The following is a 26,731-nucleotide window of genomic DNA, read 5'->3' as shown; positions in this document are numbered from 1 at the left end:
CTACGGAATATTACTTTTCCAAATATCTCCCAAAATACGTTGCAGTAGAATGTAAAAGTACATAAACTATAATCATGCAATAAGTCGCAGGCATAAAATATGGGGAGGCGACAAAGGTAACATTTTATAGGTTAGGATGTAACTGTACGTGCATATAAAAACTAAAAGGTTAGGTTAGATTAGGTCAGGTTACATGTATACTGGAAAGCAAAGTGGTTTCGACAGTTTCTTTTTGCAAACGTTAATAACTAGTCTAGTTGTAAAATTTGAGAGTCACTTACATCAGACAGAGAGAGAGAGAGAGAGAGAGAGAGACTCGCGATCTTTTGGTTTGCGTTAGTTAAGCAGTGATTCTCAAATTCACAACTACATGGATCACCAATGTTACTAGGAAAAAAACTGTCGAAATCGTTTTGCTTTCCATTATACAGTAAGGTTAAATTAAATAATTTTCTCTTGCCTATTGTCGTGTTATCATAAAAAAATTTAGACCATGAAAGAATTTAACTTCGGATTTTATAAGTTGCAAAACGAGAAATAGCATTCCTGTTAATACGCGATATAAACTGAGATCATGAGTAGGGGTCTGTGTGTGTGTGTGTACATTGTTTTATACAATTTACACGCACATACATATCGTTGTATAATTTATAAATATATATATTATTTATTATATGCATATACAGATTTCCAAAAGAATTCTGTTCGAGCAACAGGATAAAAATTTTGTTTGTGAATTTTTACGAATTCTCTGTGTTTATCACTATTTCAAAAACGTCACACACCATTTTGTCACCATTTTGTCACCATTTTGATGTAAGGGGGAAATGTCACCATTTCCCCCTTACATCTACTTAACTACGCCGCAAGGATAAATAGTCCCTCCTCCATTCCTCCATAATCAGAAACTACTTGCCTGCTTTTGATAGGGAATTGCCGGCATAGAGCGAATATGCACGTGTAGATATCACCGGATCAGATGTCATCATCGTCGGATATTAGATGGCGCCGCTAGTCTCGGCGGGAAAATTAACCACTGTGCCACTACTGTCCTTTGTTCTTTTTTTTTCGTCAGAGGAATTCTCTTCATTTACTCTTTACCTTCTTCTTTCTTCTTTCTTTTCATCCTGTTTCCGTACGATTACAGCATATTCACCATTATCATCCTGCGCACCAAAGAGATACCTCTCTCTCTCTCTCTCTCTCTCTCTCTCTCTCTCTCTCTCTCTCTCTCTCTCTCTCTCTCGTTTGGAAAAAATAAGCGAATAAAATCAACAACTCACGCACGGTCACGCGATTTACTAATCGCGAGTCTCTCTTGTTTCAGCCAGCCGAGATCGATCGATCGATCGACGCCCTCAGACTCGGTCCGCCGGGGGCCGCGATGAGATACCGGAAGCCTCGTCGCGGTCGCGGTGAGTCACGGCGAAACGCGACGTTGTTTGAGCGAAGCGCCAAGTTCGCCGCACTGCGGCCGCTGTTATTCGGCCGCCGTTAATCAGACGATAATTCTCGCGCGAGCGCGCGCGCGCGTGCGGCAATTAGACGAATAGAGAACGCACTCAGGCGGGCGTACACACGCACGTACGCACGCACGCACGCACGCACGTGCGCGCATGGTTCCGCATGGCGAAGTGCGACTGACTAATTGAAGGACACGCGCTCGCCATAATGAGACACCGCGGCGTAGCGCGGAATTCGCGGTAATCGCGCGCGGCTGGAACTCTCCGTACGGATCCGTACATCGGATCGTACGCGGCCTCGCATTTTTCCCCATCGCGCTGTCGGATCGGCTCTCTTAAGGAGATCTAGATGACTTTTCTAAGGCGACGGTGTGTGTATGTGTGCGCATGTGCGTGCGTGCGTGGCCTTCGCCTGGAACCGTCGTTTTTCAGCGGATTTCGCGGAATCTCGCGCGGAATTGCGCCGCACGCGCGCGTTGCGAATCGCAGTCGACGCTGGCGATTGGTCGACTGAAATTTTCGCCGACTCGATCGCGACCGCACGGAACGAGACGCGGTTCCGCTGCGAAGAAAAGTCACAGTCGCGCGCGCGATTCACTTCCTTTCTTTTCTTTCGAGCGCCTCGAAGAAAGCACGTTTCGTCGATAGCACTCTTCGAGTACGCTCGTCACGAATCTTGGAAAGGTTTATCGTCGCATGTATACTCCGAGGAAGAATTTTCTCTCAGGGATGCTTACAAACATTTTTTATAAAATAGATATGATTATAATTATATAAATTTTATCAATTTAAATTTTGTTGATTTAATAATCATTTTATAAAATAAATATAATCATAATTATATAAAAATGAAAAGATGCATGTAGAAAATGTAAATTTTACTGCACTTAATTACACGCTTAACTTGATTAAACTCAATTAAAAGGATTCACGAATAATTATGGAGAAAGAAGGAAAAGAAATCGAATATTCCCTGGTTTTTTTTTATTTTCGTTTAGTATTCTCGTTTTCGACTGATATTCTCGATTGAATTATCAGACTTGCTGAGATCCAGGATGTGCTTTGAGCATTGTTTCCTGCCTACGTTGAACTTGCGCGACCGATTCGTGGATGCATAAACTTGCTAAATACCTGTAAAACGGGCAACATTTGCAGTTGAACGCGGTGTGTATTTTTTTTGTGCGCGCGTCGACACATAATTAATGTTTCAATCGGTTTGACGCGATTCCTCATCCAGCGTTCAACAATGGAGTTCATCGGTCGATGAGATTGCTCATAATTGCATACACGACGATTAATCTCGCCGCTTATCGGCTCGCCGATTATTCTAGCCGACTGCGATTTCCATCGATTAATGCTCGACAGCGGTCGCTTCTGCGCCGAGCCGGTGCTCGATCTTCACAAGCCGCCTATTCTCCGAGGGTACAATAGTTTTCTCTCACCTGTGCGTAATATTATCTCAGGCGAGATAAGGAATTTATCCGGCCAGCTTTCATGTTATTCTTCGCGCCGCGATCTTCAATAATGTACACCACCGCGTTCTAATTCCCCGCTCTCGCCCCGTCCCAAGCACGCGAGAGATTTTAATCGCGACTGTATATCGGAGAGGAATCAGCACTTAAAATAATCTGTGTTTACGCTGATATTATTTATGATCACTCTCGTTTTCGCGGGAACCCACGAACCGCGCGATCGATCGCGCGATCGCGAGAAGTTGTCGCGCTCCTCTCCGCGCTGCGGCCGGCCGGCCGGCCGGCCGCTCGCTCCGGGAATTCTCGACGATAAAGCGAAATCCGTTGCGCATACCGTGGCGTGCGAATGTGCCGCTGTATTCTTTGAGGAAAGTGATAACCACGTGCGCGCGCGCGACTGCAATCGCGATTCGCTCTCGGCATCGGACGTCTATCTGCGCACGTGCGCCGCGTGCGATCCGTCGACGGCGCAGCCATCGTCCTGCGGAGGACAAGGAATGCGCAGGAACACCGCAATTACGTGGAACATCTATAAATATACAATGTGTCCGTTGCGAAACGGCGTCTGTCTTTCTTGCGGGCTTTTGGCGCGAGAGACGCGTGATCAATGAAAAATGTGAGCGCGCGGATGAAATAATATACACATAATGATAAAATAATATAATAAAAATATAACAATAATACAATATAATATTATGTATACAAATTAGACTCGATAAAACTCGTTAATAACTGGTTTGCATCGGTTTGTTAGTGCTCTTTTGTTTGATTTCATCCTTAGAACTTGACCAGATATTTTGGGACACCCTGTATGTATACAGAACATCTGACACAATACATGTAAATCTCTCATGTGCATGTAGATTAGATCAAGCTCAACAAAAAATTCCCTTGTCGATTTGCGAACAACTTCGTAAAATTCCGAGTTCCCTCCACGTGTGTGAAGTTGGCCCCGTACTTTTCGAAGTTTGTATTTTTTCGAACTGTGCTGCATTGTACCGTGTTTGTGCCGTGTTATGTCGCAATCCGCAACTCTGTAACTTAAAACAAATCCTCAAGAAAATTAAGAAAGAAACTAAATTTTTGGTAGCCCCGCACTTTTCGAATTTTGAGTTTTTCTTTATTGTGCCGTATTGTGCTATGTTTGTGCTGATTTATGCCGCATAAATTACATTTTCGAAATTTTGAAAGTTGTGCTATGGGTTATGCTCGTCAAGTCCAACAACTTTTCCTAATGGCAAAATTACGTCGGATCATCGTAGTCCATAGTGTAGCTAAAAAAACATTTCAGTTTTGCCGCGCTGATCTGTATCTCTGTTTCTTTCTTTGGACGCTCGTATTGCGAAAACTAACCATCTGAGAACATTTTACCATTAAAGAAAGTTTTTAGGCTCAACTAGCCTAATTTACAAAATGGGAGAGAAGGGTACAGGACTTATTAGTTGTTGAGGAAAAATTAGTTGTAATTAAAAAAGAGGAAAACGTTCACAGGCCATTTTACAGGTGTGTTCGATCGATTGTGTTATCTCATATGGAAGTATTCTTTAATCTATTCTTAATTTCTTCTTAATTTCTTCTTAATTTCTTCTCAAATTATAAATCAAGACAACAACAACGACGAACAGCTCGAGCAGCCTTGACAGTAAGTATAATAACAAATTGAAGCACTTTCTGGAGAAAATCAAGATCGTTGCAGAGACAGCTTGTACAACAATGCCACGGGAGATATGAGACGCAATTTATAGCCTTATCTTGTCGTCGTAGGAACGACGCAACGCGACGTAGAAACGCTCGCCGCGGCAACTTCGTTTCGTTTGAAGTGTTCGATTGACCATTCGCGTGATCTCTCCTTCGACCTTGTGTAAGATCCATCTGGCTATATAATTAGTTGCATACAGTTATTACGCAGTATTTACGCAGAAGAAGAACCAGAATTCGAAATTTCGCGTCTCACTTCGCGAATGTCGTTGATTGAAAAAAAAAAAAAAAACAGGATCTGGAATCTCTCAGTAATTTTTGAGACAAATCCTAAATTTCTCGATATTTCGCCGCGCTAATACGTCTCATCGTATCTCGGAATGCAGCGTGATTTGAGCGCGAATAGCACTTGGATGCAATCAGCAATCAGCGAGCTGATATAAGGCGAATAATAATGGAGAAGATTTCTGCATAATTGATCGCAAAAAGGTGATTCCGACAAAAAGGCAAAAACTGCATTCATATAAGACTGGCGTCGAGCAACTGCGATAATAATCGCCTACTTATCATATATAGAATTAATCGCCCAATTAATCATGTCCGATGTCGTCTTCGAGTAAGAGAAAAAAGAAAGAAGAAGAAGAGAAATTCTCCTGTACACAAATAAGCCGGATATCGACTGTCGAAGCTCCCGAACGGTAACGTCGACGTGTCTCCGCGCGTATAAATTACGTACCATTAATTGCGCAATTAATCACCTCAATGATCAAAACCGCCGAGCAATGATCGAAGGTCAGGTCCGCTCGCGAAATGTATTCGACGTCCAGCGTCAATAAGACGCTCGTCTCGTTTTAATATTTAAGAAGCGCCTTCGTCGATAATGACTCGTATAATAACAATATCGGCGCGATAACGTCGCCATTCGCGCGTTATAACTTTGCAATTATTTTAAACGAACGACAATGAGTCGCATTGCAGAAGGGGGGGGGACTCGGCGGGATTTCAAGTCGTTTTCGCAGTACCAAACCCGAGCAAAAAATTGTTAGGGCCATCCTCATGAAGCGTAAGACCCCGATAAGGCTGAAAATAAGATGCCCTAAAAAGGGATCATTACTACACATCAGGCCCTGAAATGGATCTTTTAAGGATACTTTAGATTTTGTGAAACGAGACCTTGATAAGGGAAATTGATGAGAGCTTTAGAAGGATTTATTAAGAGCGTCTCCGATTTAATAAATAGGCTTTGATAGGGAAAACTGATAAAGACCTTGGAAGGATTTATTAGGAGTGCCTTAGATTTAATAAATAAGGCTTTGATGGGAAAAGCTGAGAAGGACCTTAGAAGGATTTTTTAGGGACGTCTTAGATTTTACGAAATAACGTTTTAATATGGAAAACTGATGTGGGCCTTAGAAGGATCTTTTAAGGACGTTTTAGATATACAAAATCAAGTTTTGTTATAGAAAATTAATAAAGATCTGAGGCGTGTAATAAAATTGTCATAGTTTAATATTATTTTAATAAATACGCTCTATCTGGTTCTTTTAAAGATTTTTTAATTACATCGCAATTAAAAACAAATTTTATTAGTTTTATTAGTTGTATCATATTTATTAGCCTCTTTCAAGAATTTTTCTAGTATTGCCTTCGTTTTGAAATGCGGCAAACTTTAATAAAAGCAGTAGCAAAATTTTTATGTGTAAAGAATGCTACATTTTATTGTAAAATATGCTATATATTGTTAAAATAAAAAATTCTTGTTATATACTAACAAGGTTAGAAAGAAATCAAGAAATTACAGTTTAAATTTCTTGGAATGGAAAGAAAGAATATTTTTATTCAAGCAATAAAAATATTTTCTTATAAGGTCCTATTAATATTGCCTTATGAGGCTCTTATAATATTGCCTTACAAGGACCTGTTAAACCATTTGTTACACATGTAACCATTTGTTAATCTTGTAAGGCCCTTACTTTTCTATCCTTACTAGGGCCCGATTAATGTTAGGGAAAATAATCGAGCCTTTACCAGAGCGTATTAATTTTTCTACTCGAGAAGTGGCAGTCGCGAATAAAAAAGGCGCTGCGCAGTTTTCGCTTTTCTTCGCGAAGAGGCGCGCCGCTGTAGCGCCTTATACATATAAATGTGCTCATAAGTGTAGACGCATAATAAGATTTTTATGCTCCTCGGCCATATAAAAACTCGAAAGGTTCTTACAGAAGGATATTTGCTTCTTTTTTTTCTTCACGAGTGAACCAGCCGCGCAATAAACAAATCCGCAGGATATCACGAGGTGTTGATCTTGCAAAATATTTCTGTTCCAGCTGGCGGGAAGAGGTGGTCTTCGAAGTTCAGGAGGAGCTTTGCGCGGAATGAAGACACATTGTGTTTTGAGTGTCGTTTAATGAGACAAGTTTCAAGAGATGGTTTGGAAGTGACTCTAAGACGTGCAATCCTGAAGTTTCGCGCAAGTGTTTGCCCTTGCTTTACTTTTACACAGCAATTTCCGCATATCATCTTCGACAAAAGCTGTGGACAAAATTATCAACAATCTGGAGCCGAGTGAAAGTTTTGCTCGCGTGGTAGCCGACGATTCCAAACGTTGCCGACTTCCGAGAGCAAAACGGCGGCGAAATTATTAAAATTGAATTATTAAATTGTTAAAATGATTAAAATCGACTTTTCACCACTTCTCTTCAACTTTGGGGGGCCCTAAAAAATATCGACTTCATTGTACGAACGATAGTCACGAGTTTAACAACTTTGTCGCTCTAGGAGCTTGCAGCGCACAGAATTATTGCCAGCTTCACCGAAGACGACAATCTGCAGAGATTACCGTGTAAACTGAAGCACAACTGAAAGCGTCCGCAGGACTTGCAGGAAACGCATGGTTTCCCCAGAAAGCAGTCTCTTACAGGACGGCTTTCCGAACGGAAACCCCGCCTCGCGCTCGACCGCAGCAAATCTCCGCCATTCGGCTCGGCCCGACAACATTTCGCCGACAACCTCCTCCGTTACTTTTTATGTTTGCACGACGAGCTCTTTCGGCGGTGTGCGAGACATTGACAAATCCGCCATGCGAAATTCATCGCGCGAGCGTCTCTCGCAACCGCGCGTCACAACGCCGTTCTTCCTGTCCGAATAAACAGCTTCGGTCTCCCGACGCCCGCGGATACGCCGTTGCCGTCGCCGTCGTCGTCGCCGCGCGCGTCCACTTATCTTTGACATTCCACCGGAGCCAAGGTAAATGGCAGGAAAACGACCAGAAGAAAAGAGAGAAACAAGAGAAGCGTCGCGCGTCTCCTCAGCGACGATCGCCCCAAGCTGGCACCAAGGTTCTGGCCCCCCCTTCCCGGCTCCGGCGCTCGCCCCCCCCCACCCTACCCTTCTCAACGCCATGCTGGCGATCCTGTCGGTGTAATCGCTGATGCACGATGCTCACGATCTTAGTGGGCTTTAATTAGAGATCGATCAATCGGGGAGCGGGCTCGAGCTGCACCTCGTGGAAAACTACATAGATCTGTGCCGCGCAGATCCAGCGGAATGATTGATCCTCGTCGCGCGATCTCGCAATCCGCCCGCACATACACGCTGAGAGATGCGCGTGTGTGTTTGTGTGGGGCGATGGGGAGGTGTTTATCGATGCTCGGAATCGTCGGATATTCGGTATTACTTCAATCTCGACTTCGTACAAATGTCGAATAGAAGAAATATGAGAAATATGATAAGGAATATAATATAAGAAATATAAATATAAATATTTTATAATATAAGAATTATAGGAAAAAATATATGAATAGAAAATCGCGAACAAACGTCTTTTACCCGGCAAGTATTTCATATAATTTTCAGTGTATACTTTAGTGTATAACAGCACTAATACATATTATACAGGGTGTCCGGAATCGTTCTGGAAACGAACAATTGTGAAGATTAATCAGATCAAAATGAAAAGAAGAGTCAAAAGCTACTTTGCAAAAATCGCAATAGTTATTAAATTATTAATGATTTTGAAACCTTCATTATATTATATGAGGCTGTTGTGCCTGGCGACAGGTTCAAGATTCACAGTTTAAAGTTCATATCTATCGCTAGACACATTAGACGTCATATAATTGTAGATCAAGTCATTCTGAACGAAAAAGTCTTTTACCATTTTGCAAATAAGTATGCAAATTTTCAAGTTATCGATTAAAATAAACTTGTAGATATGGTCGTTTTCAACCATTAATAATTTAATAACTATTGCGATTTTTGCAAAATGGTACCTGACTTTTCTTCTCAGTTTGATCTGATTAATCTTCACAATTTTTCTTTTCCAAAAGATCTTGGACACCTTGTATATCTCGGGGTGCGATATATGTACAGTATTAATAAATTAATATTATCATCTCTTTTACATTTCAATGTTTTAGTACAGTAACAAAATATCTCTTTTTCCTTCGTTGTGCTGCATCAAGAGTCGTCACGAAGGTTTCAAAGCTCTCAACAATAAGAATTATTCGTCATTTTATTCGATAATAATTAACCGTTAATTCGAGATACTGATATTACTTGAAAATTTACGAATATATTTCAACACAACATTCTTTTGACATCGCCATTTCTATGACATTTCTGCGACGGTACTACGACAATTTCGACGATTTAACGATGGGGGGGGAAGGAGGAAAAGCGCTCGCATCCGTGGAAAATGTAATGGACGCAAAAGGACGCAAATCAGCAGAACGGCTTTCGCTGCTTGTTTAGCGCGGGCGATAAGGCGCATGCAATAGCTAAGCGAAGCAAAGCGCTCGCCGATAACGGCCCCGATAACGGGCCGATAACGCGGCGATATCTTCTGTATGTGCGCGATCCTGAGCGGCGCGTCCTCTGGATTTTTATCCTCGGTGCTTCTCTTTGTTCGGACAGTGTGCCGAAAAAAAAGGAAAAAGACGGGATTCCCTCGGTGGCGCGCTATTTTGTGAAATAATTCTATCTCCGCGAAAGTTTTCTATACGAACCATTTTCCCTGAGAAAGAGTTCTTCTTGTGTCCCTTTTCTTTTTTTCTTTTTTTTCTTTTTTATAAAAATTGTTCCTGGTATGGATTATTTTGTGAGACGTAATTTTTAACGTGAACTTCGTAGATCTAGTGTTAAAAATATAATCAATATAGATGTAACTAATACAAATAAACTACATTAACAAAAATGTATGATTATATAATATGTACTATACGCAGCAGTATATAATTAATGAATATTATGTTATACAAGAATAATAAAGCATAAAGACAAAACGGTATGATCCTCTTTTGTGCTAATCCGGGAATTTCAACCACTTCGATGCCCAGGGAGAGATTGTAGAGGCAAAATAAAATGTACCCACTCTCCGATTTTTGGCTCCTTTTATTATTAAGTTTGATTCGCGCTTTGTTTCACGCACTCGCGAGTGTCCTTCCTGCTAAAAATAACTGCGAATTATTAACGGACAAGAGCAGCAGTCGTAATCTTAAGCGCGATAATTGCGCGGCCGTCGGCGCGCGCACACACACACACACACACACGTATCCCCCTACGCAGCACAGCAGAATCCAGAAGCTGCGCGGGAAGAGTGAGAAGAAAATAACATTCCTGGCATTTTAATTCCGACCAACGTGACTCGTACTTTCCGCCGTACTTTTCCTCCAATGCAAATTTCGTCCCATCCTTAAACGGAACCGCGGCGCGGGATTGAAGAAAATCGCCGCGACGCGATTCCATTCGATGTCGCAATCACGAACGGTCCCTGCAATAAATCTTCCTCCTCGTCGTCGCTCCAACAAGAGCGAGGGGACAGAAGCTGATGAGACGCCGAAATGTGAAAGTTCCATATCGCTCGGAATGCCTCCGCTTATCTCCGGCAGGTGTAATTACGCCATCTGACACAATGCGGCTTTGGGAAGGTTACGCGCAATCTCTCTCGTTCGCGTCGCTAATGGACGCGCCGATTAACGGAGGTAAGCCCGAATAATGCCCGGCGATCGGTCGCTCCCAGTCTGCGCAAGCGCCTTCGCTTTTGCGCGAAATGCTAAAAGCGAAGGCGAGGCGACGCGTCGATTGGAAAAAGAAGAAGGAAAAAAGCGCATATGTCATTGCGAGAGTTTGCGGATATCGCGCGGCACGGCGAAATGTGCTTCGCATCGATCGCCGAGCATCGCGTGCGCGATTTCGTCCGCTCATCTTTTCCACGAGAGTATACACGCGCATTATGTAACGTTACATAAGAGAGCAAATCATTTTTCCACTCTCTGTAAGAACTCTTCGAACATTCTCCCTCCCCTCCTCTCTCTCTCTTTCTCTCTCGCTGTTAGTGGTTAATCGTAACTCAGCTGTAAACTCACAGCGATTACCTACCGGAAATTTCGCCTCGAACGTTCTCCTCTCCTGCCGGGGTGGCCGCCATTGCTTGAGAGATCTCGCCAAACGAGGGGGAATAAAACGCGCGCGAGTCGTTAACGCGAGATGTTCGTTAAAAACGAAAAGAGAAAGAAGAAAGAAAGAGCTTCTCAGAACGAAGGGTCATCCCGGTGATTAGAAGACTTTTAAAACTCTCCACGCCGGCCGATTTTAATTTGTACCGGGAACTTTCCCAATTGAGCCAATTAGTCAATTGCGATAATTAACGCGAGCCGGAGGAGGGGACGCGCGCGCCCTCCGGGATTCATCAGCTTCGTTCGCCTTCGATGCCGCCGCTCCGGACGGAAATGCGCCCATTTGTCTTCCATGAAATGCGACGTTCCACGTCGTTTGTATCGAATCAATCGAGCGTGCGCGCGCGTGTGTGTGGGTGTGTATGTGACACGAGGAGAAAACTCTCCCGCGCCGGATCCGATAAGCCGAAATAATCCGCGGATCGCATTCCACCGTGGAATCGGGCGAAGGACGAAGAGCGGCGCAGGAAAGGGGTGGAGGCCAAGGGTTTGCAAGAAATCGCTTGGTTATATTTAATATATTGAAATTTTATTCTCATTTCGTATTTCATTCAAAAATAAAATTATTCTCGTAAAAAAAGATTTCTTCGCTCTCTGTCGGTAGACAATATATAACATATATATGTACATATATATGTTCATATATATATATATATATATATAATATTATTATTACATTATACAATATAGCAATATTTACTCTTTATGTGTTTAGGGTTACATATATCTCTATGTACGCGGCGCGCGCGCACGCACGTGTGTGTGTGTGTGTGTGTGTGTATGTGTCATCCGCGGCTGTCTCGCGTCGTTAAGAGCTTAAGCGCAACACAGTCCGCCGCGCGCGATTATATTCTAATGGGGGTTCTTCGCTTACTGACTAAATCACATGGTTTTCGTTACTTTCGTACACTTCGTGCCACCGCTCTCCTCGGCCGCTTATGCCTCGGAGAAGAAAGACGTGCCCTCAGCGAAGTATCGCTCGCTGTCCAATCAACACGAGAAAAAGGCACGCCGTGTATGTGTGGGTGGGTGTGTGTGTGTGTGTATGTGGCGTGTGCGCATGTGTGAACGTCCGATTCTGCCCGCGGGCTCGTTTCCGCATCGCTTTCTCTCTCTCTCTCTCTCTCTCTCTCTCTCTCTCTCTCTCTCTCTCTCTCTCTCTCTCTCTCTCTCTCTCTCTCTCTCTCTCTCTCTCTCTCTCTCTCTCTCCCCCCTTCGCTCGTCCTCACTAGGGATGTAACGATTTCTCAAAATATCGATAACGATATTATCGTCATTTAGAATCATCAATAACGATAATATCGATAATTTGGAAAATATCGATATTTATATCGATATCTATATATGTAAAAAAATGTATACATATAGGCGTATGCATGTATAGAGTATACACGAAAAATTTTTAAAAATCTTTAAAAAATGTTTGTCCTCATATAATTTATTGTCATATTCTTATTAGAAAATATATAATAAACCGCAGTCGTTTGCCGGAGATCACCGCACACATGCAGCAGGAGATCTATTACGGTTTAACGATCGAGGTGAAAATGATAAAAGTGAGCGAATTTACTTAGACATCGACGACCAATTACATAATATATATTCTAGTGAATTCACTTTTGTAATTTTCATCTCGGTCGTAGAACTGTAATAGGCCAGGCCCCCCCCCCCCCAGAGCTGTAACTGAAAAATACGAAATATCAATAAAATTCATATCGATATTTCGATTTTATCGGAGATAAACAAAATATCGATAAATGTTCGATATTATCGATTTATCGTTGCATCCCTAGTCCTCACCGAACGTCACACTTTTCCAGCGCGAGCCGCGACCGGGCTTTTTCCGCGGTCGCGCTTCGCGCTGAACACGCGACGGCAATAAATACACGGACGACGGTCTCGAGAGCCTTCGCCCGCACCCCGCTGAACAAATCTCAGCCGAGAGTCGCGAAGGCTCCGTTTGTTCCAAACTCGTCCGCAGCAGCGCGAAGGGTTAATCAGCGAAATGCACGAGCGGGCGAATCGTATCGTCTTCGCGCGCATGCGCGCCTCGCCCACGTGTGACACCTGGACTGCGCGTTCGGCGGAAAAAATATGAAAAATTGGACAAAGGCAGCACGCTTCGCATCGACGTTCCGTCTCTTGCCACGCGTATCCTCCCCTCCTCCACAACCCTTGCGAGTCTCCTTCTTTCCTTTTCGCCCCTCACCCCTCTACGCTTCTGCTTTCCCTCGGTCTCTCCCCGAAGGCGGAGACTTTTCCACACAAAAACACAGCGGTATCTTCTCTCGGTATTTTCCACCATGGAGCGGACGATTCGTACACGCCGGAGGATCCGCAGATCTTTTCGGTTTGGAAACTCGCCCGCCGTGCGCATGTCGCAGGATGCACGGATCACACGGCAGCGATGATCATCGCGAAGTACCGAAGGGGGTTAATCTTAAGAAATAAATTACTCTTAACATTCTCGAGTTACATGTCAAGGTTAACGGAAAGAAGAAGAAGAAGAAGAATAGAAAGAGAAAGAGAGAGTGAGAGCGGGAGGAGAGGATCGAGGGTCAAGCGAACGCGCCGAGCACAGACGCGGAATTCCTTCTCCTCCTCCCTCCTCCCTCCTTCTCCTGCCCTCCTGTCGTCAAATCGATAAAGCGTGCGCGGCTGAAAGGATCGCTCGCGATCGCATTCGCTCGGTGACGGCCTAATTAATTTGATTGAAGCTCGTATCTCGGCCGATCCTCCGCTCGCTCGTGATAGTTCGCCGAAGAGCGGCTCCAGGGTATCGCACTCTCCGAGGAAGCGCGTTATCGCGGCTATCGGCCGAATGATACAAAACGACGCCGCGTGTCGCGCTACGCCCGCATACGCACACACATATAGGCGTGACACTCATGCACGCACGCACGCACGCACGCACGCACGTACGAATGCACGCACCCGGTGAATTTCGCGGCGGTGCGTTACGCAACGTCCGCAGAGAGACGGCGAGCGGTGTAGAGAGAGCCTCGGACGATTCCGCGGCAAAGCACAATGCTCTTCTTATCGCGCGATCTTGCGGACTCGCGACGATACCTCAGGAGTGTCCGTAAGGGAATACGGAATGTAAGCCCCGTCTTTCTTACGCTAGAAATGCGACCTCCGCTGTAAGGTAAATGTCCCGGTAAAACCGCACGTTCGAGCGTAGATCGTCACCGAAAATACAATATATAATACTAAAGAATAGCTTTGATATAAATATTTGCATTTTACTCGAAAACTTAAGATTCCCTTAAGTAGAGAAAGATGATTTAAATCAATATGCACATCTATTATTAATGAAATATTTATACAAATAGTGGGGGCGCATTAATGTAGCAGTGAGCGAACAGTTGAAATAGGTTATGGTCCAATGTTCGAATATAATTTGTCCCAAATATAATCTGACCGCGATTAGAAAATTAGTATGTGCTAAACGGAAAATAATATAAATACAGATGCTATCTCTTGATGAATTTATTAACGATTAACCATTATTTTGCCAAACCATGGGTGCATACTTGTTTAATTAATTTTTACTTTAATACAAAAGTACCAAATTGAGTACATCTTTGTCCAACTAATCGTCAAATATTGGAGTTGTTTTGACGATAATTATTACTTTCGTTCATTATTGTTGAAATAAATATTTTTTTTCAAAGTGGTCGGATATAATGGGACGTGTCCGGCCATTGGGACGTTTACCTTACTCGTTCCTGCCGGTTTCGGTCGCGCCGGAGGAGCGCCGGGAAATTCCGAGGGGCGATTGACGCTTCAAGCATAGGCGATGTTTATCGACGAGTCCAAACGATCCCGACGTGTTCGACGTGTTTCGCAAACTCTCGCAATTTCGCGGCGGGCTCTCTTCGACTGCTCGAACGGTTTCGCTCCCGCGAAGCCTGCGAGTTTTGTCTCCGATCGATGAGAAAGCGGTGGTTGAAAGGAGGAGTCTCAACGACTAACGGAAATAATTCTCATAAAGTGCTGAGAAAAGTGCCACAATGCGACACGTTTCAGAAAACTTTACGATCAAAATTATAAAATATATAAATATATGTATATATTTATATATATATATATATAACATTTTATACACATATAAAAGAATAGTTTTTATAAAAGAAATATTTGTTTTTCATATAAAAGTTTTTAAAACGTCTTTAAAATAATTTTTCAAAGTTTTGCACATGTAATTTTCAACTGTTTTTGAAACATTTTTCGGTTTCTCCCCGATAAGTCGACGGTTACGTATTTTTATTGATGTTCGGCACGGCATCTAATTTTACACATCGCCCGTCTCTCTCCCGCCGATGCTCGCAAACAGCGCGTAGTCGCGCGATTTTTCTCCGTTCAGCCCGTGAGATACTTTCGTCCGTGAGTTCGCGCGCGCGCGGCGATCCGCTTCATCCACGTCGCTTGCAGTACAAAACGCGAGCGGAGGTAAAATTGCTTTATGTTTGCTGCTATTGCACGCTCTTCTTTCTCTCACGAGCCGCGCCGCGGCTTTGATCCTTCCGCTCGATTCCCTATCGATGTGATTTCTGGCCTAAAGCGTCCCAAAAGATACGCATTGCACAAAAGGGAAAAAGGACGAGTTATTGTCCTAGGGGAAAAAGAGCCGGGGGGACAACACTCGGTATCGTCGGCAAGAGGCAGAAAGCTCGGCGAAGGTCTCGTGTAGATTTTCGTATAGACCTCGCAGAAAATCGAGCCGAAGGATCGGACTCTGGTTACCTGGCGTCGCGGAAAGGCGCGGCGAGCGGATTTATTGCCGTTATCGCGATAACGCTTGTCAACCTGCGCGCACCGAGACTCCGCTCTCTCGGATTCCAAGAGGCCTGAGACGGGGAGAGACTCCTTGCACTAAAATTTATCATACGTGTATCTTACAAAGTACAAAGCTACGACGACAATCGGACCGAGCAGGGGGATGAAGGGCGTCCTCTCGGCGGCTGACCGTGCAGAAATAACTCTGCACGTTCGGCCCGAGAGCTTCCTCACAGAAAAATCGTGGAATGGGTGTAGGGAGGGGGAGGGGGGAGTTCTCAAATTTGAGGGCTTTCAAATTTTGAAAAAGATTTTTTCCGTAAAAAAGAGAAAAAAAAGAAAAGACGCTCTCGTCTGATTTGGATGAGAGAAACGCACTCGTGTGCTGTGTGTTTTGTGTGTGTGTGCGCGTGTATGTGCGCGTGTATACGTGTGCGGTTTCGCGCGAGTCGCAGCTCGGCATACCGGACAAGACTAGATGCACATATGACGAAACGGAGTCTTCACGCTGCGTCGTGGCGAACTCGGTCGCGCGGAGGGACCACACAACCGAACGAACAGGCGAGCAACGAACAAGGAGAACACGACCGACGGCGGCGATCGTCCTCGGCTTAGGAGCTACAGGGAAAGAGCTTCGGGGCATCCCGGAGAGTCCGTGCGTGCCGCAACCGGCGAATTCCTTTTGTCCTCTCTCTCTCTCTCTCTCTCTCTCTCTCTCGCCTTTTTATCGTCACGGATAAGAGACGCTGGCGACGGCGACGACGGCAGCGGCGGTCGACTCGGCCTTCGCGCCGTCGCCTGAAATTATCGCGACACACTTCGCGTAGTCCATCGTCGAATCGCGACCGCGACCGCGAAATTATCATCGAAACGGCCGCGCTTTCGAAGCACTGCCGGCCGGCCGGCCGGCCGATTAGTCGGATATTTCGCGAGCCGAGGCAATCGCGATTAGTCGTTCGGATATTTCACAAGGCTGCCGCACGCACGACGCGACCGATCGGCCGTAATTATGCGCCATTATCACGAAACCAGAATGCTCCATGTGCCTCGATAATCACGCGTAATCGCGCCGATCGCGCGACACGCGCCGTGTTTCTTATCGCGCGTGCGATCCTCCGATGACAAGTTCAACGAGAGCCGCCCTCTCTCTCTCTCTCTCTCTCTCTCTCGCTCTCTTTTTCCCTCCCGGAGATCCTCTACTCTACTTGTGTGTATGTGAGTGTGTACAGCTTTAATAGCGCTACTTTCTGCCTTCTTCTTCCTTTTCAAAAGCGGACTTTCAAAACGAGGCTGCCACTTCGATCGGCCCGACGGGGGGTCGTTGGCGGGACGGCGAAGAGACACGTCGGATGAAAAATCGAAGAAACGGACGAGACGAGTTAGTTAGGTCGGCTGCATGGGCGAGACGTATAGTGAACGCGCGTCTTCCGCTTTATACCTCTTCCAAAATAGACCCGACATACAGACATCTCCCTTCTCTCCCCTTTTCTCTCTCTCTCTCTCTCTCTCTCTCTCTCTCTCTCACTCCGCGGTTGTCCCGTCGATCAATCGGTTCGCAGAAACGATCTCCGTTGCGCGCGATTATATTATGCAATTTTGTCTCTCTATAAATCTCAGTGATTGTTTCCTTCTACCCATCTCTGGGTTTAAAATACATTTATTTTATACACTATATATATATATATAATAATTGAATATTTTAATATATATTAATCTCTCTTCGCTCTTTGTCATTCATCTTCCCTCTCTCCCCCCCCTTTCTCTCATCACCTCCCCCTCGGCTTCTCGCGCATTTCGTACTAGCGACGAAACGGTTTTATCACAGTAAACTTCTCTTCGCAAGTCCCGTCTTCGTGGCGGCTTCGTTTGTGAGAAAAATGAAAAAAGGAAAAATAAAAGAAAAAGAAACACGCGCTCTGTGAAACTGGCGCGATCGCTTTTTCTCGCGCTGCTTCTTCCTTCTTCCTTGTCGGACGAGTCGAACATCTCGCAGAACACGCGTCACTATAACGAACCGCCCTGATGCTGACGTTTCTCTTTTGTTTCTGTCCTTTTTTCTTTTGCAAAACTATAGTATGCAGCACCGCGCATACTCCTGCTCAGGATCGTGTCGAGGATTCGTCGATTTTATTCGTGCGAGCACCAAGCTAGCGGAATGGACCCGAGTCTTTCGACGCTCGCGAAAAATGCGGCGCGACGATGCAAGGCAAAACGTGATCTCTCCTGGTTTGATTGCGCTTATCACAAGTAGTGCGCGTGCGCGCGCGCGCGGTTCCCGCCGACGTAAATCGCGCCTCGGTGTACTCTGCCCCTTCTCCCCCCTGGATTGTTCCATATAAAACGCACGTCGTATCCCCGTCCGGGCCGAGCTAATCTCGAAAGAAGAGCGATAACAAACGTGATCGCCGTGGTCGATACATTGTAAAAACGACAATGCGCACAGTGCGACGGACGAGTGATCTGAAGGGAAGCACAACCCTGAGCAACATTTTGCGCTTGAGCCGACGCGATTCCTTCGTCGGAAGTTTCCAGAATAAATATGGCCACAAATTCACATCGCGTTATTTACAACTGCTCGAGAAAGATTCGAGAGCGTTCACGTCTGATCCGCATTGAAAAGTCAACCTCTGTAAAAATATAGAAAACTTCGATATCCACGCGGTTGATCCTTGCAGAAGGAGTCCGCGTGAAGCGAGAATTCATCACGCTTCGGAAGTAATGCTATCAACATATTTTGACAACCGTGACATTATATGGCAACTGTTGTCGCGTCAAGATTCAACAGCGCCAACCCTGCAACTTCTGCGGCGTTGGTGCCAAACAATAATACCAGTCGCTGCGATTGCACGAGGCAAATAATCAACATTGAATTGCGATTAACGGTCGGTACCGGACTCTGCAAGGATCGAGTCACTTCCCTTCAGACTGATCCACCTGCACGGCGCGTCGCAACGTTGTACAAGATATTCACTTTTACAGATCGCGCATACGATAAGAACCCAAGTACAGCCACTCCTCCGTCCCCCCCTTCTCCTCCAGCGTGAAACGGATCCGGCGGTGAGACCCCGGTCGGTGTCGCATGGGCCTTGCGCAAAATTTAGTCACCGCGAAATCCGAGAAACACCTCGTGAGAGGAGGAGTAGCTGTAAAGGTACGGTTAGCTGTGTTAACGAAGCGTTTCTTCTGTTTTACCAAAGTTGCAGTTAGGTCGCACGCAAAGTGAACGTCTCGTGGCGTCAGGGTGCGTTCGGCGCCGCCGAAAGAAAACCGAAATACGCCCAAGCGTGGGGCGGCATTTGTCCTGCTCCTTCAGCGAGACAAGAAAAGCCGTAGCGGCGCGCGTCGCCGTGGGAAAAAAGCTCGATGGCTTACAAATGGCCGATGCCGACAATTTACAAAACAACCGGGCGATGGACGTCGCCCGAGCAAAGGTCCAAGGTACAAAACGAACAAGTCGTGCGAGGCGTGTCGTGAAAACGAGACTACGAGTCGCTCGACGACAATCGGAAGAAGAGCCTGAAGAGAGCTCCAGCCTCCGTAGATTCGAATCTCCCGCCGACACTCTGGCGTTCTCCAAAATGGCCGCCGCGCTGCTCTCCCCTCTCGCGCTCGCTCGCTCTATCTATCTCTCTTTCTCTCTCTCTCGCACACACGCATATTCTCTTTCTCACACGCACACGCACACACATACACACATGCACATTCGCCCATCGCGACGGTGCGCGTACAGTTCCTCACATGCGTGCACGCCCGTCGCATCCTTTAGCACGTTACACGAAGGCACTCCTTCCTCTCCTCCTCCACCTCGACCATCATCACCTCCTCCTCGTCGTCGTACTCCACCTCCTGCTCCGCCTGTTCGCTGCTGCTCCTACCGTCGTCGTCGTCGTCTCCTCCTGGTCGCGTCACAAAAGAACTTACAGAAAAAACTGCGAGTCGACTCCTTCCCTCCCTCTCTTCCTCTCGTCCTAGTGAAAGCTTCCTCTTCCTCCGAGGATGCAGGACACCGAGACGTCACAGGAGTGATTCCAACGACGACACCAACGGGCGAAGACGAACTTCTTTCGGAACTGTCGAGTCCTTCTTAGTCGCAGGTAGGAAGGATCCGCTCCAAGGAAGGACTTCCTCGTCTTCCACATTCGCCAAGCGGAATTGAAAGCACACAGTATGAGCGGCAGCTTATGGCAAAAGTTGCTGTTTCTTCCCTTGCGAATCAATCCTCGACTACGCAGGACGAGGACATGATGGAGAGAGCCAGTCGCGGAGCAGCCCCGGGTGTGCCTCTCTCTTTCTCTCTCTTTTTCTCTCTCTCTCAAGTCGTAGCGGCCGCTGCCGTCCCGAAGGCCGGGAGAAAGAGAGTGAGAGAGCTTCAGAACTGCTGGCTGCCGTGTTCGTTGATCATGATCGCGCAGCCAGAGTGCACGTGGTCCATGACCTGTTCCTTCAGCCGGCACACGTGCTCCTTAAGCCTGACCACGACCGCTGAGAGCTCGTGGTTCTCGCCCTTCAGCACCTTGACCTTGTCCTCGAGCCTGGAGATGCGCTCGAGCTTGCGCCGCCGGCACTTGGAGGCGGCCACGCGGTTCCTCTGGCGCTTCCTCTCCAGCTTGATTTTCTCCTGGTTCTCCATGTCGATCGGCGACATCGGCGGCGAGCTCGACACGCTCGGCACCGTTTGCGGCTCGTCCTTCACATGCAACAGGCCGCCCTGGCTCATGGTGCTCGAGTCCGTACTGGTCTGCACGCTGCCGGGTGGCTCCAGGGTGGTGTAGGTCGCGCCATGAATACTGCCCGGCTCCTGCGAGCTGTCAGAGTGATGGAGCTCGTTGAGCGCGTCGACGAAGCCACGCGCGTACAGCTCCTGCGCCTCGGTCACGGTCTTAGGGAACAGTATCTGCGTGGTCGGGGTGGGCAGGCTAGTGACCAGGTTGTCTTGCTGCGCCATGATGAGCTTCTCCAGCTCGGGCGAGCCGAGCTTCAGCATATTGAGGTCCGGCGAGGCGAGGATCGGCGTGACGCTGTTGAGCGTCGGTGGCAACGGGCCCAGCCGCGGCCTCTTCGCCTGCGGGCCCTGCCTCTGGCAGCCGTTTAGGTCGAGCGTGAGGTTACGCTTCAGCTGGCCCACGTTGTTCTCCCGATTCATCGCTCCGTAGGCGTTCGCGTCCTCGTAGAACGTCTGCTCCATCGCCAGGCTGCGAACCATCGATGCCGCCGGACTGGTTACCCGCCGCTCGATGGAATACCACGGAGATGGCTTGTCTCGCTCCTGCTGCCGCTGCTGCGCTACGCTGCCGATGCTGATACTGAGATGCTGCTAGCCGTCGGCGAGTCGAGCCGACGAGCGGCTTCCTCGGGTTTTTCCCCGCTCGGCGAGGTTCTGCTTTTGCCGGACTTGTGATTCCTCGCACTCGAGGACCCCAACGAGTCAAAGCGCAAGACTCGAGTCGTGCGTCTTTCCTCTTTTTCCGTTTCTCTCTCTCTCTCTCTCTCTCTCTCTCTCCTCTCTCTCTCTCTCTCTCCAACCGACTATCTGCTACGTCGCGTACAAACACACTTTGCTCCGCGTCACGGCGCGATTACATAACCATGCGCGCGCGCGCGCGCGAGCGAGCGACTGTGCGCAAAAATCCAACTGCGATGACTGTCTTATTTCACGCGCACGCTGCCCGTCTATCTCTCTTTCTTTCTCTCTCTCTCTCTCTCTCTCTCTCTCTGTCTCTCTCTCTCTCACTGACACGTCGTTCCGCGATGCACGTTGTGCACCTCGCACCCACAGTAGCTGACGAGAACACTTTGCGAACAGCGACGCGTAAATGCTCCGTCGCCGTTGACCGCGATCGGCCGAGGCGCAAGAGAGACACGTTGCGCGACGCGGCGTTCACCGATACTCCGCGTTAAAAAAGCGAGCGACTCCGCGCGCGCGCGCACAGTGCGTATCGCGTTCTCGCACGAGGGGACCACAGCCCGCTTCGACTGTCAACACAACAATGACTCACGACGACGTGACGGACCGCGGTGTGGTGTGCGCGTGTGCCGTCCTCTCTCTCTCTCTCTCTCTCACTCAAGGGTGTGCACGGAGAACGCGGACAACACCGCGACGTTGCGTGAGCGAGCGTTCGACCGCACGGTTGGGTGTCTCGACAACTTGTGAATATCCAACTAAACGTACTGCCTTATATCCCGTGACTCACGTCGTCCGAAAATAACCACGTCGTCACGGAGCGCGCCGCTGATTGGCCGGCGGTGGCGCAACGGGCCGCCCGCCATTGGCCGGCCGATCCGCGCTACTAGGAAATGGTCGGCGCACGCGCACCGCCGGACGTCCGCGCCGGTACCGAGGGTTAAGGGGCGATCCCACCGAGAGAGCGACCCGGGTCGCCCTGGCACGGGAGCTGTCACGAGCGTCGGGCGACGTGGAGCGTCGGTCTCGAGCGAGTCGCGTTGCCGACGAGACCGGTGAAATGGCCGTCACGGCCGAACACGCGCCTCCACGAGGCTCGCCGAGGGAGCCGCTCGCCGCCGGTGGGAACGAGGTCTTACGTTCGTTATCTCGCTTCAACGCGAATGCAGATCCGCCGGCATCTCCCTTCGTCGCGCGCTCGCGCCTTCGCACGGGCGAACGGGTCCGTGCGCGTTTCGTGCGCGCCTGAGCGAGTCGAAAACGCTTTTCGAAAATCGTCCTATCGCACAACGCGCCGGCCAATAAACGAATTAACGGGACACGCGCGTGTCTGTGCTGCGACGCACGTCGCGTCTCTTGATCCTTTCCTGATGTTTTTTTTCTCCGCATCTGCAAACTGCGTGAGACCTCACGAGCGCGTATTTTTCAAAGTTTCGCGGACATTGACCGAGTGACACCTTTGCCTAAAAAATGGCGATCGCGCTCATACATCTAAGATGTGAAACCTGCTGTATCGAACACACACACATACACTCATACGTGGACATGTATATTAATTACGCACATTAAGGGCTGGCTTCGCCACGTACATTTCCGCTGGCGAATCGGCTGTCCCTCCGACAGGGTACTCTCGAGCTGGAAATTGCTATTCAATCACACCACTTGTTACATTGTCGATACCAATCACGTGGAAGCGTATCGCTGAACACTAATCTTGTTCCATGTTATCGCATATCCGCTGCATAACTTCCGTAAGTGACGCATTTTATGCAACTGTATCTGTGAAACGTCGAACGACTTCCAGGGCGCGCAATCGAAGCGTCATTATGGATGCCGATTTTAAATCGATTTAATCGAAGATCGATTAATCGGTGCCTAAAAGGTTGATTTCAAATTGATTTTCTGGAACTGAATGGATTCAAGGATCGATCTGTAAATTCTGAAAATCGGCAATACGATTTTTTCAGTTTCCCTACTAGTAATATAGTTTTTTTTTAATTCTTTTTAGTTGTAATATTTGAACTTACTTAATGGCTGCACGATGCGCATTACGTTACCTTCAGGCCGATGTCCCACGGGCGAAAATTTTCAGCGGAATGGAACGCGCGAACCAATCACAGCCACTCCATATAATAGTATATATTATATACATATGTATATGCATATAATAGTAAACGTGATTTTTTATTTAATAACGTTTAAAAACCCTTGATGTTTAATCAAACTAATGAAATCCTTAGCATAAAGATTTAAAAATCTTTTTCTATCTTGTTGTGGCCACATACAATACAACCAAAAGAGTACCATCTGTTTAATTTCTTTAATTCATATTAAACTTTATATGAATTACACGAGGTCTACTTTAGAGTGTAGAAATTTGACAGATAGTATACTTTAATGAGTGGTTCACTTTACATGCATACCGATTCAAATCGATTTTCTGAAATCGATTATTTACAAACCGATTTTTTAAAGATCTATTTTTTTCTTCATGATTCGGGTCGATCTTTAAATCGACTGTTTGAAAAACAAATCGGCATCCCTAAACGTCATTATCATTCCCGGTTAATTGAAGCGAGCGCGTTTCACATATCGAAATGGAGCAGGTCACTCTCGTTTGTCGCGGGTGTATTATTAGGGCTTTCGACGGAAGCGAAAGTCGATTCCGCGCGCTCGCTTCCGTCGTAAAGGAGCGCGCGCGATAAGTGCGCCGCAGGACATCATCGCACGCGCGTTAATCCTGCCGAATTTGGCGCGCTCTCGCAAACGCGCGAATAAGTGCTCGCCACTCGTAAAGCCCATATCAGACTATGGATTGGGATTGAAATTAGATTGAAATTTGACCAATTGGAAAAAAGAAAATAATCTGAAATATAGTAAACTTAGCCCTGATTGGTTAAATTTCAATCTAATACTCAATACTCCAATACTCAATCCCAGTCCATAGTCTGACATGGGTTTTACCTCGTGATTTCGAACCATTCTGATGATTCGATTCTTTCGATCCTTCCACGACGAGCGGCTCGACCGAGAATTAATTAGGTTATTAAGTATGAAATGTCCGATTTCGAATCAAAAGTTTGGTTTATTACATCTCAAATGGTCTAGAATCAAGTCTTAAATGATCCTAAATGGTCAATCTAGAAATGGTTTAATTAATCTAAGTATGTGCCTAAACTGTCGACACAGTTTTGCCATCTTAACGGCAGCTGGTTTATGCCAGCAGCGAAGAAGCCCGAAAAGCGGGTGACGATGAAATCGCGGGAGGCGTTTTCCACAGTTTCTTGAGAATCGAATATTTTTCCTTGCAAGAAGTAGCCCAGTGCCTGGAAGAAGTGGTAGTCAGTTGGTGCAAGGTCTGGTGAATACAGTGGGTGACGGAGAGTTTCCAAGTCCAGCTCCTGTAGTTTGAACAGCGTTGCTCAAATTACAGCGCAAGCATCCTCATCATTTCGTCCAGTTGCTTACTGTAGACACTCGCTGTAATCGATTGACCAGGTTTCATGAAGCTGTAGTGGATAATACCAGCGCTGGACCATCAAACAGACACCAACAGCTTTTTGTGGTGAATATTCGGATTGTATTTGAGATGTAATAAATCATTTGAGATGTAATAAATCAAACTTTTGATTCGAAATCGGACATTTCATACTTAATAACCTAATTAATTCTTGGTCGAGCCGCTCGTCGTGGAAGGATCGAAACGATCGAATTATCAGAATGGTTCGAAATCACGAGGTAAAACCCGTATCAGACTATGGACTGGGATTGAGTATTGGAGTATTGAGTATTGGATTGAAATTTAACCAATCAGGGCTGACTTTACTATATTTGAGATTATCTTCTTTTTTCCAATTGGTCAAATTTCAATCCAATCTCAATCCCAATCCATAGATTTGTGATGAATAACGGTTTCAGACTGTGTTTCGGCATTTCATCTTTATCCTACCATTGTGCCGGACGCAGTGCCGGAGAAAATCGGACATTTCATATTTAACGACCTAATAAATTTCACACAGGACGAGTGAGTTCGATACCTGGGAGTGTTTTTTCGAACGCTCTTATGTTTTATTACCTTGCGGTGACATTTACCGAGAGGAATCACTCGGCGGTTTCGCACGGTTATCGTCGTCCAAACTTTTTCCGAGAATGTCTCAATGTTGTTACGAAGGTGCGCACGAATATGTGCGTGCGTGCCCGTGTATGTGTGTGTGTGTGTGTGTGTGTAGCGTGTGTAGCATGCGACTTTATTTCTGGATGATTAATCTATTAAAGAATTATATACCGAGAAAAAGAAGATGCCGTATTATTTAGGACCTATCAACAACATCGTACACGCATATTCTTCGCTAATTATTATTTTGTACACCCAAGAAAAAAGTAATTTCAGAATATTTGACCAAATATAAGTAAATCATCTTCGTTATATGTTACAGCGACATGCTTCTTTTTTTTAAAAGGGTTCTAAATATTCTGACCCATGAGCATATGGTTATTTTTTCGTTCATGTCTGGAGGTAGAGCATGACTGAACAAACAAAGCCAACATTCAAAGCCAACATCAACATATTCCTTTCCATATAAGAGAAAAATTAATCGATATAAGAGGAAATCCCCTTGAAATAAGAGCAAAACAGTTAGAATAATATCTAATACGTTTTAGATGAATTATTCATTTTAATCGCTTTATCGAAAGAGGAATCCTTTTTCTATAAAAGGCTTCGCTCAGAGAATATGAGACTACGGGAAAAGTCACTTTACAAATAGAATACTTTTTTTTGGATATATCTATGATTCATTTCTTTTCTTTTCACGGCTGCTCAAAGTAACTGTTTTCGCGTGGAATACTTCAAATTATTCCAACTCATAGCTGACCTTAATTTAAATTCACACAATTCCGCACATTATGATTCTCGTTCTCTCTCTCTCTCTCTCTCTCTCTCTCTCTCTCTCTCTCTCTCTCTCTCTCTCTCTCTCTGTCTCTCTCTCTCTATTGTTGGCAATATAGCGCAGTCATACGCGCCTAGACGGCGGCATTTGCACAACGCGCGTTTAACGATTGCGAAATTATTTGAATTGCAGGTGACCTGCACAATTTAATGCTAAACTCACGCGCGCATCCAATACATGCGTCACTTATTTTCTTTAAGCTGTATTCACGTGTCTCTCAAAGTCCGCGGATGGCAAGGAGTTAAAGGTTACTGAAAAGCATTATGAGTTGTTGTTCTCTTAACATATATTGAAATGGCTTACATAATCTATTCTTTTTAATATGTTGCTTCGAATATTTCAGCTTTTCATCGCAGAGTATTGTTGCAAAAACACGCTCAGCCGCGAAGCGCGGGGTTTGTGCTTATGAGACGAGAAAATTTGACACGTGGTGATGAAAAATAATTTCCGGCACGACCACTTTTTAGGAACCTATCCACTACGACGCTCATCAATAGCGTTTCTTAAAGAAGCACTC

General features: G+C 46.1%; 1 protein-coding gene across 1 annotated transcript; it reads right to left on the bottom strand.

Annotated features, from left to right (window-relative positions):
• Nucleotides 1-15,560: 15,560 nt before the first annotated feature.
• Jra (Jun-related antigen) lies at nt 15,561-22,026 on the bottom strand. The gene has a single exon (XM_011153285.2). The coding sequence runs from the start codon at nt 21,065-21,067 to the stop codon at nt 20,234-20,236; it is 834 nt and encodes a 277-aa protein (XP_011151587.1). The 5' UTR covers nt 21,068-22,026; the 3' UTR covers nt 15,561-20,233.
• Nucleotides 22,027-26,731: the final 4,705 nt, after the last annotated feature.

The sequence above is a fragment of the Harpegnathos saltator genome, unplaced genomic scaffold, assembly GCF_003227715.2.
Source record: "Harpegnathos saltator strain DR-91 unplaced genomic scaffold, Hsal_v8.6 scaffold93, whole genome shotgun sequence".
In the NCBI taxonomy this organism is placed as follows: domain Eukaryota; kingdom Metazoa; phylum Arthropoda; class Insecta; order Hymenoptera; family Formicidae; genus Harpegnathos; species Harpegnathos saltator.
Note: the sequence above shows the minus strand (reverse complement) of the source record. Positions and strands in the feature narration are given on the sequence as shown.

What these genes read in the sequence shown, in the direction of transcription:
- Jra (XM_011153285.2), bottom strand. Translation starts at nt 21,067, where the DNA reads ATGGTTCGCAGCCTGGCGATGGAGCAGACGTTCTACGAGGACGCGAAC.